Here is a 12972-nt window from a genome sequence, read left to right on the forward strand (position 1 = left end):
TTTAGTGTTGTATTTCATTTAATGGTTGTATACATATATGTACTTCCATGCAATTTATATTTCGTAATTTCATCAATTTTGTTCAAATATGTTGCGACGAAACTTGCTAGCATGCAAGTCAATATTGATCTCTCTTTTGAAGACAACTCGTTGAAGTCCTTTTCTGTTGACGTGGCGGATCATCATTTGAGGAAGAATACTAGTTCTTGTTGTTATATGCATATGTGGAGATAATTTTGTAAATAAATAATGCGAACATACAAACGGGACTCAGCCCTTTTCAACATAGATATCATCATTGTTTTTCTATTTTTTCCATTCTGTTTCCGCAGTTGACTTCGAATATAGTTGTAGTCGGACTCGAAAAGTTAAATAGCTACCAATTGATTTCCTGTATGAAGTTAATTTATTCGTTTCGAGCGTTGACTTCGTTTCAGATGTTTTTTTTGGTACTTGTTAAACTTTAAACTTTTATTAACACATTTTAATTATTTTGTTATTATCTGTTCATCTTGGGTATATTGACTTTAAACGGGAACTGAATGTGAATTTTGGATTGATACATAGAAAGCAGTTTGAAATCTAAGCTATCGGACAGTGAATTTCTAGGATGACGGTTTGTTTTACTCTCTCCTTTATTGTTTGAATTTTTTTTGGGTGTTATATAGGTGGAGTTTCTCAGAATGACGTTATTCATGGGGGTGGATTGCATATATAGTTCGACTGGCTGTTGCACATGCTGGTTCCGGTGCTATCGGATGTTGAGGGTAAAGGGCGGCTCCGATTGTGTTGTTCCTTTTCTTTTAGCCATAAGTCGACGTGTTACTCGCCATTCTTTTGTTCATCCTCAGATTCCGATTCTGAAAGGCAATAGGAAAGAAAAACGTGAGAATGCTATCCAAAATGTCAAAAAATAAATTGATTTGGCTTAAGTAAAGCTGTCCAAATGATTATTGGCCAAATGTAACTATGTGAAGTTATTTGGACACCCAACCATTCAAATGCTCTGGCACAATCCCCTTTTAGCTCTGTCGAACGGACGAGAAGTTCGGAGCTTGTTTGATGAGATTATGCGGAAGGATCGTTTATACCAATGAAGCTGTCCAAACGATTATTGGCCAAAATTAACCACGGAAGTGGGTTATATGGACACCCAATCATTCTTTTGCTCTCGCATACTGTACATGAACCCTTTAAAATCGGCCCCAAATTAATGGAAACACTTTAAAAGCTTGGTAAGAAGTATGCACGATAAAGTCAGATAGATTATTGTCCAAGTTTTCATTGGCTTGTGATGCTCAGGAATTTTTTAAGCAACAAGGCAAGCAAAAAACTCACATGCTCTTGCAATTTTGTACAATGAAAATGTCATCGGGGACAAAACCATTCTCAAAAACTGCACTTGTTGAAACACCCCGATAAATACTATATTGTCCAAGTTTTCATTGGCCTGCGTTGCTCAGTGTTATAAAAAAAGCAACGAGGCAAGCAAAAAACCCAATTTCTCTTGCAATTGTGTACCAGAATCAAGCCATTCGGGACAAGACCATTCTCAAATAATTGCAACAGTCGTAATTCAATAAATACTAACCTTCTTCGGCTGACTGGAGCCATTCGACAAACTTGCGCATTTGTTCGAGGAAATGCATTTTGCCCTTGTTGGAGTGACCGTCCTTGTACCAGCGCAAGATGATCTCCTCGGACAGGACCTCGGTCTTGTAGAACAACAAAATGATCTTTTGGAAGGCCTTCATAAAGTTCATGTTCTCGTAGCAGAACTCCTGCACCTTCAGGATTAAGGCCAACTCCGAACGGTCGGTCGAGGCAAAAGCCTGCAACAATGTGCAGTAGGTCTTTAGGTGACGAACAGCCTGATCGGTAACCAGCTCCTCCTTCTTGTTCCATTCGCCCAATGACATGATGGTGGACCAAATCTAAGAAAAAAAAAACAACAGTGTTAGGAGAAAACGGTCTGGGGTTTTACACCAAATAACTTGACTTACAATGACAATTATTTCATGATCGGGAATGTTGGTGCGTTGAGAGAATTCCTTAATGTCTGAGGTTATCTCATTGTGTGGCTTCTCATCGTTGATATCATCGATGAGCGCCTGCTGCAACTCGCGCTTTGCCTCTTGGCTAGCCTGAGCCTTATGCAACTTGATGATCTCGTTGAGTTCTTTATCAAGAAAAACTTGTTTAAAATATTCCTCAGTACGTTTGTTCGGTGGGAAAAAGTCCATAAGTCTGAAGTGAAGAAGGAGAAACAAAATTGGTTAGTTATAAAAAAACGCATTAGATTCATTTTATTTTAATAGTGTACGAAATTAAATCGGCACCCAAATGAAGCGAAAGTCCATTTGCGAAATGGGTAAAACTCCGTCGAATTTTTTTACTCTAGGAATATCAATTAAAGATGCACAACTGGCTGATTGAATCATCTTCCTGAGAACATTCCACACTAAAAACATGACAAAATATGAACTTACTTGCTTTCCAGTCCACCCTTCTTAAGCGCCTGAATCAGATATGCAATGCCTTTCTCTTGCTTGAACGTCTGAAACAGCTCTAGTAGAAACTCCAGAGCAATGCCATCCTTGATCAGGTGCTCGTTGTTTAGTACCAGTAAGACATTTGGCGGTACAGAGCCGTTAACTGTGGATAAAAAGAGATGCAAATGTTTAGACAATTGGTCGCCCAACAGAAATTAAACAGGTCCTAAAGTGACCTTGTCCTTGGGCTCGTGGCTTTTGGATGTGGCAGAGTCACCCAAAAGTCAGTATACCAAGAGTAACTTTTTTCTAAGCCCATTAGCTGCAAGTCAAACAAGTGTTCGTCGAGACTTAACTAGTTGAGTAACTAAATGGGCTGGGTATAAACACCAAACAGTTTGTATTTAAATATGATAACTTACCTAACCAGAGCGCAGTCATACGCGCAAGCTTGATGCGTTCACTTGGAGTAAAGCCCTTTACGAATAATAGAACTTTCCCCATCTCCTCTTCGAACATTTTCTCAAGGTACTTGTACCGTCTGATGAGCTTAACAAATACCTAAAAAATGTAGAAAGCAAGAACCAGTTAAATATTTGTTTAATTTGACGGAATTAGTTTCTAAACTTTCATGTCGTTGTATCGCACTTAAGAAATCTTTAGATTGCTAGATAAGTAATTTTACAAAGTAAAGACAAGTAAAATGTGGATTTTTATTTTGCATAATTTGACACCGATTACATTGTTGAGATGGATAACCGGTTCTAATATTATGCATTTCAATTTAATTGCGTGACCTTCCGAGTATTTTATTCACAGAGTATTTAGACAGAGAAAATATGTTGACGCATAAGAAATCTCCAGACTGTTAGTGTTTAGAACAAACCAAAGACAAGTAAATGAGTCGATTCATATTGCATAGTCTTGACACCGATTATCTTTTTAAGCTTTATAATCAGTTCTAATGACATGCAGGTAAATTACCTTTTATACAATTTATATTGAAAAACAAAACAAAAAATGGCCGATAGAAAGAAGATTAAGCAAAAAGTATCTTCGTTTAAATTGTAAAGCACAATAGGTAGACATCTTAATTAAATTAGCTAATTAAGTTTCTATTTAAAATTTAAAACGTTGTGAAATTGTTACAAACCTGCTCATGGTTGCGCATGGCCTCCATGCTCTCGGGAGCATCGAAGATGCAGTAGTTTGTGCGCGGCTTTTCGCCATCCTGAGATATGGAACCGCCAGGCACTGCAATCGAAAGACAAAACAAAATGGAAAGTCAGAATGACAATTCCGGGATTCTTAATGGGCTAAAACACTTACCTAGTAGACCTCCTGCAATCAATATATCGAAGAGTACTTCACCGTATCGACGATAGTCGAGCTTGTTGCCCGCGCTGTCTAGATATTTAGAGATTTGTTCCAGGTCGCCTTCAGTTTTTTCGAGACCAGCAATGACCGCATCACGGAATCCCGTTGGGTCATATTTTTCTCTTTCATCTCTTTTTCTGGTCTTGATGCGTTGACCCGATAGCACTGGTCTTTCAGTTTTTTGACTCATACAATAAATTGCTGCAATGGAAAAAATCGATCAGAGAAGGAAGCGCTTTCAGTTTACCCCTATTAGTGACAAATGTGACAAGAAAAGCAGGGCTCGACAAAAGCGGCAAGGTCAATTGGCGTTACAATATTACAAGATCCTACAAACGGAACGACCAGCAATTGATGTTTAAGGCCCTACACTACACGATCTGCTTTTGTGGTTTTCAGCTTTTGTAAATAATTAACGAGAGGTTACATATTGTGCAACAAGTATTGGAAAGCTTAACCTATGTTTAAACCAAAACTTTAATAATAACTCGGCTTGCGTTGGGAAACCTTAACCTAAAATTGTTCGCGTACATGTGCTTCGTGCACTCACACATCTACGGACGGAGAACGGGCACACTTCACCTCTCTCACTCTCTTTTACGCTCACAGACGCACTCACTCAATCTTTTACTGTTTGATAATGTCGAAAGAAATGAAATGAAAGGCGAGGCAAAAAGAACCGCCCGCCCAAGAAATCGACAAAGAAGCGCAGAATAAAGTGAAATTTTGACGTTGTTACTCTGATAGGTAGCACGGCAGGGAAACGAGGTCATTGTGCACACAGCACACACCAACGCGGCCTTTGTGCTTGTTCTCTCTTCTATGTACATATGTGTTGGTTGGCTGGCTGGGAAAATTGTCAAGGCAGCGAAAACGCAATAATGGATAACGCAGGTTTCCCTTTACACATTTGCTGGTGTTTACGGAACTGAAACTTACACTTTCACCCAACGGAAATAAGTCTGGCCCTGTGTTTGCCGCTTCCGCGTGTCCTCGTAAGTAATCGAAGGTCTATGCTGGTGTGCGATTCGGGTAGTGAGTGTGTGCGTGCGTGTGCTGTGTGCGCCTGTTGCTTTCTCGCAACTGACGAGCGAATCCGTGTGTGAACGTGTTTAAGAATGTGTAATTTAATTTAACCTCGCGCAGCGTTACTAATACTTGTAGGACAGATCTCTTTTCTTTTTCTTACTTACGAGCTTTTGCACTGTAAAATTGACACGCACGCACACACTCAACAACGAACGAAAGAGGAGAAAGCAAGCCAAAGAATATTTTTGTAACGGAATTTACGTTTTTGCCTTTTATATGAACGTTAACAATTTTGCTCGGGTCAAATTCAGACTACGTCCGGAATTCTATTTTTAACAGCTATCACAATCGGTTACTAGGTATGTGTTATTTGCCTCGAGTCCAGCGCCCCGTCTGCGCGCACCACTTTGTTAAATGAAATTCAGAGAGCGAATGACACACGAGCGAACGGCCGAACGAGACGAACCGATAACGAAGACATGTGGTTCGGCGCCATTTTGAAGCGACACATTGACAAGGCAAATGGCGGATGAGAAGAGGGGGAAAAATGGAACAGAGAAAACTGCGAACGTAAAAAAAAAACTGGGGGGTCCAAAGTGTGCATATTTCTGTCGCTCTTATTAAATAATGTGCAAGGTACAGTCCAACAAAGGCCCGCGGGCCACTAAATGCTTTACTGCGTACACTTTATAATCCCCGATGACTAACCACGCCATATGTACGCACGCAGTTCGTACATAACCCCTTTTCTAACAAAGGCGCAGACAAAGGATTCGTCATAGCTCGCGTAAATGTTAATTTTGCGTTCGTATTCGGTATCTAAGCCTATCTGAGCTTAAACCTACTATAATTTACTTATGCACTGAAGTACTTACGATTAAAACAAAAAAATCTGTTTTGCTGCGAATAGAAGTAACTTTTTATGTAGCTGTTGGGCTGTTTCTTGTCGACGACTTGCAGTGTGCAGTGTGACCGACGGTGGTTCCGCAAGAAATACTTAAATGTTTGTACGCTTGGCCGAAAAACGCAAACATTGCGGATTCGTTGTTAACTGGTCACACTTCCCTGGCAGAAAATGAATTTTCCGTGAAACTATGCAGTTTACGCTTATCAAAAGCTTTCCCACATAACCTTTTGTATCGATTAGGCTTTACGCTTTAAGAATTCCTACAAAGAAATTAGCAACAGGCGGTTTATCAAAGGCGGGACAAAGCAGTGCCGCCAGAGCGCTTATACTCATTTCATCGTAATTTTTTGTAAAAAGGTTAAGGGTACTCTTTTCAATAAGAAATCTTTGTGCAAAAAAAATACCAAACAGCCGTAACAAGTAAGGTTGCTATTGTTGGAACTAAAAGACTTGATTCATATAGCCACTAACCAACCATACAACATGTTGTATGGTTAGTGATATGGCCTAGTACTCAGTTCGACGAATAGTTACGCTTGCGTAAAGAGTTTATTCTTTCTAGTGTGATCCAAAATAAATACATATGGGGAATATTTTGTAGTTAGCATTGTACTATTAGTACATTTTATTGAGTTTTTTTGTGTTTTTCCGACCATTTTTTGATCCGATAAATACTTTGCTCTGCCAACTCCAACCTTAAAAGATTACATATTTTATTCTTTACGCCGGGGCCTTGCATACGTTCAATTTGGCAAAGCTTTTTTGCCTCTCGCTCTTTCTCATAGCTGGCGAACAGATTTCGTTGGTCTGAATACCAGGCTTATTAGTATACCCCCTGGCCAATTCGGAAAAGGCAAAAAAAATCAAATAATCCAGATTTGACGGGAAAAAGCTGAATTGGCAGCCCTGATTGGTGCTGTGGGAATTGCTAGCTTACTGGCAATCTGGCAACGCCTCTTGAATACCGTTTATCTGGCTCAACTAAAAACATTTCAGGCATGTTGGCGCACACAGATGGCGATTTGATTAATTTTTTATATTGAATGTATAGCATTTTAACGAAATGAACTTTGATCAGGTAAATGTACCAGGAAAACTGGTGCCAGCCAACTATTTACAGCTTGGACTGGCAGCCCAACGGAGTAAGCAGCGCAGTTTTAAGGAGCTCGTTGAAAAGGTAAACAAACCAAAGTTCGTGTAAAACAATTAAGGGATAATGATATTTACTTTTCTCTAGAGAAAACTACCGGAAAATGGTTGGGCCGATGAGCAAATTGAGGAGATTGTTTATCAGCTATCATCCTTGGATAGCAACAACTTTCCGCACAAGGTCGGACTGGGTGAACGAGAGGCACGAATAGCTTGCAGTGAGTTGACTCCGGCTTCCAAATTATATTCAGATCATTGTGTTAATTTTAGGGGTCTTGCTAAGGACATCCTAGACTCACATTTTTCAACTTTTTTTAATTTAAAGAGAACTACTATTTACTAATTCTATGTATTCCGATCTAATATATAAAACTATTATTACAGCCTCCACGGTTTTCTAAAAGTTGAAGTCTAAAGCCATCGTGTTGTATTTAAACTTCTCTCACTAGGACTCGTGGCCCGGCGACACTATAATTTTGGACACGGAATTGGTCGCTCTGGAGATTTACTGGAGGCGCAGCCAAAGGCAGCTGGTTCCACTTTGCTGGCCCGCCTCACAAATGCCCTGATCCTGGATCTAATGCGGGCAATTGGAGTGCCCAGCTGTGCCGGCTGCTTCCTGGTGCCGATGTGCACCGGCATGACCATAACCCTGTGCTTGCAAAGCCTACGAAAGCGACGACCCGGGGCGAAGTACGTACTATGGTCGCGAATCGATCAAAAGTCCTGCTTCAAGGCTATCACAGCGGCGGGCTTGGAGCCGGTAGTCATCCCCTGCCAGGTTCAAGGAGAGTCCCTGCATACGGACATTAGTTCATTCCGGGACACAATCAAGGAGCTTGGTGTGGAAAACATCCTTTGCCTGTACACAACCACCAGTTGCTTTGCCCCCCGCAACAGCGATGACATCTACGAAGTGTCCAAGCTGTCACAAGAGTGGGATCTTCCCCACCTGGTCAACAATGCTTACGGATTGCAGTCAGTAGACATCGTTCGTCAGTTGGAGCAGGCCCATCGAGTCGGGCGCATTGATTACTTCGTTCAAAGCAGCGACAAGAATCTATTGGTGCCCGTGGGTGCAGCCATTGTGGCCAGCTTCGATGAGAGCCTGCTCCGTGAGGTTGCCAGCACTTACGCGGGGAGAGCCAGTGGTTCCCAGTCCCTGGACGTCTTTATGACGCTGCTCTCTCTGGGGCTCAACGGCTATCAATCGCTCATCAAGCAGCGAAACGATAATTTTAATTACCTCAGGGAGAACCTTAAGAAATTCGCACAGAGCCATGGTGAAGTGGTCATCGACAGCAGGTCTAACTCCATATCCTTGGCAATAACATTGGGAACAATTGCTGCGGATCGGATGGAAAGCATCACCCAACTGGGATCCATGCTGCACCAGCGTGGAGTTTCTGGAGCAAGAGTAGTGGTTCCCGGGCAAATCAAAACCATTGATGGACATGAGTTTTTGGGTAAGTGAATGGCAATAGAAATTGATTGTTTTATTAATCCTTATTTTGTTTAGATTTCGGCTCCCATCGGAGCGATCTTAAGGTGCCCTATCTAACTGTGGCGTCTGCCCTAGGAATAACTCGAAAAGAAATCGACAAATTCTTTAATATCTTTGGAAAGTGCTGGCACCAGCTAGGTCAAAAAAAAGAGAATAAAACCATTTTAACCGACAAAGAATTGCATTAATTAACATATTGTATAAAATCCACGAAAACATGTTTTAGAATTGTACTAATCTAGAGACGATCGCACATGCTGTATTCCAAGTACAATACAAATAACTCATTGACCCTGAAACAGCGGTAGAATTTTCATATAAAGAAAATTTTCCTTAATTAAGCAGTGGAAAGTCGAAGTTTTTGGAATTTGGCACATTATGCAAAAGCATTTTGTTATTTAAGTTACTTTAGCACTAGAAAGATCATTTATAATAAATGTACAAATATAAAAATCAACCAGAAACTCAGGAATGTATAGCGACATGTATTTTTGGACAACTAGGCAGTGCATGCGATAACGATAATTACCTAACGAATATAATCCTGTATTTTCTAGCTTTTGCTATTGCCATTGCTCTTGGTATTAGTGTTGGAGCTGCTGGTCGGTTTGCTGCTGCTATTGCTCGGCACGTTTTCCTTGTCGCGGTGCCTCTCGCGACTGTGCCGCTCCAGGTGCTGGTTCATGGTAGCTTCGATCTTCGCTAGGGACAGATCGTACTCATGTTTAATGCGCTCGTATTCGCGTTTCATGTGCGCTTCCTTGTCCTCGGCATACAGTTTGTAATTGTGGGCGGTTCGCTTAGCACTTTGATAGCGCTGCTGGGCGGAGCGCATTGCCTCCTCATGGGTGGTGCGCAGCGAGTCCAACTGCTGGCGCCAATGCTGCTCCACCTGATCGATTGACTGCCGTTGCTTTTCCCACTGAGCCATAACAGCCTTCATGGACTGCCTTTCCGAATCAATGCTGGCGTGCTGCTCCTCCAGTTCGCGCAGTAATTCGGTGATTCGCTGGTTCTTGGCTTGCAGCTCCTGGCGGCATTTCTGCAGCATTGCCTTCTCTTTTTCCTCCTTGCCGGCCAGGATCTCCTCTATGTTTTCGCGTTCTGCCAGAATGGTTTGCTTTAGCAAATCCACCTCCGTTTGGCGATGCTGCAGCTCTGCGCACACCGCTTGGTACTCCCTTTGGAGGCACTGGCTCCGCTCTTCGGTCTGCTGCAGACGGGTGTTGAACTTCTTGAGTTCGGCCGCAAAAAGTTTCGCCATCTCATCGCGAACACGCTGTTCAATCACCTTAATCCGCTCCTGGGTAAGCTCTTTCGGAGAGCCGGAGCCGGGCGAGGTATCTAAGTTTGATTTGGGACTGGGCGTAGTCTTCTTCTGTTGCTGCTGCCTTTGATACTCTTCCTGTTGTATAATGTACGCCTCAAAATGCTTGGCCTTCTCCTTGAGGTCGTTGATCAGTTCGTCCTGCTTGATCGAAAGCTCGATCTTTTCCTGCATCTCGGCCTGCAGCACCTTAGACTGCTCCAGTTCTGTTTCCAATTCCTTAAGCTCTTTGGCTTGCAATGAGTTCACGTTTTGGAGCTTCAACATACGGATTTCCGACTGAAAATGGAAGAATGGTGATGATTTAACTTATGTTCAGATTTGATTAAAAGCGGATTTCGTTTCTTACCTTAGTAATCTCTGCCAGGCTCTCAATGCACTTGCTGCAATTATCGGAGCTCTCCTTGGCCGCAGCAGTGGCCTCCTCTCGCTTCTCGCGCTCGCTCTTTTGGCGCAGAGTTTGTAGATCACGCTCGTGGTCGAGTTTTTCCGATTCCAGGAGTTTACTAAGCTCTTGGAACTTGAGCTCCGCCAGCTGTAAATTTCGCTGGGCAGTGGCCAACTGTTGGCGTTGTTCCTGCAACTCTTTAAGCGTGTCTGATTCCCTTAGCTTTCTTAGTTCGTAGTCCAACGACTCCTTGTCGGTGGCGATGTCAGAGTACAATTTCTTCAGTCGCTCCACTTCGCTCTGGGAATCCTTCAACAGTATCTTGTGACGTTCCAGGTCCAAGCGCAGATTGTCTGCGGTTGCTCGGCTCCGCAACTGCCGATTATCCTGTGCGAGTTGTTCGTAGTTTCGCTGGAGGTTCTCGTGCTGCTGCCTTAACTGCTCCAAATCCGTTTCCGCAGTCCTTAGCTCCTCTTCAACCCGCTGCTGGTTTTCCTTCAGTGAATCCCTCTCGGTTTCCATGGCACTCAACTGGGCCCGTAGATCGGACTCCTGCTGTGATTTGTGCTGCTGCTCTTCAAGCTCCTGCTGCATTGCTTTCACCTTGTTTTCCAGACGCATTTTGTCTTCTTTTATGGTTGCCAGTTCTACTAGGGATTGATTCTCCTGGTCACGCAGTACACGTAGTTCCTGGTTGCGCTCATCCAGATGCTTTTCCAGGCGTCTTACCTCCTCTCGCTTGCTCTTAAGATTGGCCAGCGCCCGAAACAGCTCCTGCTTGATGTGGCTTACCCTGTCTAGAGGATTTAGGGGTGTGCTGCCCACAAGGCGCGATCCGCCTACTTGACTTAACTTTCCCTTGGGCGATTCATCCGCATGATGCTGTTGGAGGAGCGAGTCCATGAGGTCCAGCTCCGCTGTTGTTTCGTGAACGCGATCATTAAGCGAAGCGATCACTTGCTCCAGGGAGGCAATGCGGGCTTTCAAGTCACCGATGCACTGTTGCTGGCGTTGATTCTCTGCTTCCAAATTGGGCCTGCTGTTTATCTGGTTGCAACGCTCCTGAGCTACGTCCAGAGCTTGGCTCAGCTCGTTTATCTTGGCGGCCTTGTCGAGAAGCATAGATTCGTGGCCTGATTGCAGGGCATTGTAGCGCGAGGTCATCTGCTCTAACTCGTTTTTCTTCCGTTCCAGCTGATCCCTTAACTGGCTGAGTTGCTGGTTGAAAAGATCGCACTGCGCTCGATGGGTGTCTTCGATGTGTTTGATACGCAGCTCAACGCCGCGCTCCTCCCGCTTGTGTGTATCCTGCTGCACCATTTTGTACTTGCACTGGACGTCGGACAACATCGCCCTTGTTATCTCAAGCTGGCCCAGCTGCCGCGTATTCTCTTCCTCCAGTTTCTTCTTCTCAATGCGCAGCTTCTCTAGTTCGCTGTCCTTGTTGGAGCAAATCTCCTTGGTCTCCACTAGCAGCTCGTGCGTGTGCTGCTTCTCGCGCAGAGCCCGCTCCAGCTCGGCCTGCGTGATGGAGAGGCGTTTTTCGATCTCATCGAGTTTCTTGTGCGCAGCGTTGGCGGCCTGGTTTGCATTAAGCAGTTCGTTGTTCTTAGATTCTAACATCATCTTGATACGGTGCAATTCATTCGCTTGCTGGGGATCCTCCTGCAGCGGTTTCTGGAGCGGATGGTTTGGATAGGTGGGCGGAACTGGAGACTGTTCCGACTGATAATTCGAGGTCGAGTCGATTGTGCTCTCATCATCATTGAGGTCGTCGAAGGCATTTACCAGCAGATGTCCAATCTGGGGTAAGAGTCGAAACGGTGACATTATTTACCAGGACTTCCCAGATTCACTTACCTCCTCTTGGCGTCTTTTTTCATCCTGCAGCGCCTCTTCCTCCTCCTGGCGGTCCAATGTGGAGTTCACATTGAGGGGGTCCGCCCCCTGGAACAGGCTGATACCCGGCGTATTCATCTCCGTCTAAGGCGACTCCGGATGTTCGTTTTCCGGTGCGACAAATTCAAATTTATTTCTGAAGCGCAGGCGCTATTTTATAAGTTAATCTGCTTCTTCTTCCAGCTTCTGTTCAAAAAATGTCCTAACGCCTCTGCTTTTAACATAGCTCGCAGTGCTGTTAAGCGCAAATAGCGTTGCTGTTAAGAAACCGTTAAACATAATATGGATAACTTCTTAATTTTTCTAATTAACGAGTTCTGGATAATTGTGAATCTTACAGCTAGAATGTCTGAAATTTAACTGAAACTAAACTGGAATAATGACGGGAATAATATTAAATTATTAAAACAAAACCGATTGGCAAGGTTTTGTAACGTGATCAGTGTACATAAACAAAAACTCGAGTTAAAATTTCAAAATCTATATATTACTTTGCGCGAATAATTGACATAGAAGGCTAGCAGACATATGATAGCTTAAGGGTATGAGTAACCGATTTTAATTAAATATTTAGGGATATGTTCTAAACACTATAAAAAAAAAAGAATTTAGGGCAAAATCCGATTTAAACTCAAATTAAACAACAAATTTTCTCCCATTTGTTCCGATGGAAGCTATGAGATAAAGACGTCCGATCTGTTTCGTAACTAGTCCTTTGAACACATAAACAGTACGATTGCGAAAATTTCAATTCTATGAGAATTGAAGAGGCGCAATTCAACATTTTGTCCTTATTAATTTAAAATGATGGGATCAAAAGCCTATTGTGAATTGGCTATTACGGACCAACTATGAAAGGTATGGTAAATGCTGGTTGGTCTAGGTCTTTAATATAAGTAC

The 12972-nt window shown here is 43.0% G+C and overlaps 3 protein-coding genes across 7 annotated transcripts; 1 reads left to right on the plus strand and 2 right to left on the minus strand.

The window, feature by feature from the left end:
* Window positions 1–387: 387 nt before the first annotated feature.
* Window positions 388–5895, minus strand: LOC108137482 (protein krasavietz). Of its 4 annotated transcripts, XM_017259197.2 has the most exons (9): window positions 5063–5157; window positions 4809–4885; window positions 3822–4070; window positions 3646–3746; window positions 2915–3053; window positions 2490–2655; window positions 2004–2247; window positions 1592–1934; window positions 388–860 (listed from the first exon to the last, which is right to left on the minus strand). In XM_017259197.2, exons 3-9 carry the CDS (start codon window positions 4057–4059, stop codon window positions 823–825), a joined length of 1269 nt encoding a protein of 422 aa, XP_017114686.1. In that variant the 5' UTR covers window positions 4060–4070; window positions 4809–4885; window positions 5063–5157; the 3' UTR covers window positions 388–822. The 4 variants fall into 4 exon arrangements, with proteins under 4 accessions (XP_017114686.1, XP_017114684.1, XP_017114687.1 ...); XM_017259195.2 differs by lacking the exons at window positions 4809–4885; window positions 5063–5157 and adding an exon at window positions 5774–5895; XM_017259198.2 differs by lacking the exon at window positions 4809–4885 and having other exon boundaries at window positions 5063–5320.
* Window positions 5896–6782: 887 nt separating this feature from the next.
* On the plus strand, window positions 6783–8757 carry LOC108137490 (O-phosphoseryl-tRNA(Sec) selenium transferase). Of its 2 annotated transcripts, XM_017259206.2 has the most exons (4): window positions 6784–6982; window positions 7043–7172; window positions 7404–8420; window positions 8474–8757. In XM_017259206.2, exons 1-4 carry the CDS (start codon window positions 6869–6871, stop codon window positions 8644–8646), a joined length of 1434 nt encoding a protein of 477 aa, XP_017114695.1. In that variant the 5' UTR covers window positions 6784–6868; the 3' UTR covers window positions 8647–8757. The 2 variants fall into 2 exon arrangements, with proteins under 2 accessions (XP_017114696.1, XP_017114695.1); XM_017259207.2 differs by lacking the exon at window positions 8474–8757 and having other exon boundaries at window positions 6783–6982; window positions 7339–7502.
* A 152-nt stretch (window positions 8758–8909) lies between these two features.
* On the minus strand, window positions 8910–12239 carry LOC108137489 (trichohyalin). The gene is made up of 3 exons (XM_017259205.2): window positions 12034–12239; window positions 10135–11976; window positions 8910–10064 (listed from the first exon to the last, which is right to left on the minus strand). The coding sequence occupies exons 1-3, from the start codon at window positions 12148–12150 to the stop codon at window positions 9012–9014; spliced, it is 3012 nt and encodes a 1003-aa protein (XP_017114694.1). The 5' UTR covers window positions 12151–12239; the 3' UTR covers window positions 8910–9011.
* Between the last annotated feature and the right edge of the window lie 733 nt (window positions 12240–12972).

The sequence above is a fragment of the Drosophila elegans genome, unplaced genomic scaffold (assembly GCF_018152505.1).
Source record: "Drosophila elegans isolate 14027-0461.03 unplaced genomic scaffold, ASM1815250v1 contig_476, whole genome shotgun sequence".
Classification (NCBI taxonomy): domain Eukaryota; kingdom Metazoa; phylum Arthropoda; class Insecta; order Diptera; family Drosophilidae; genus Drosophila; species Drosophila elegans.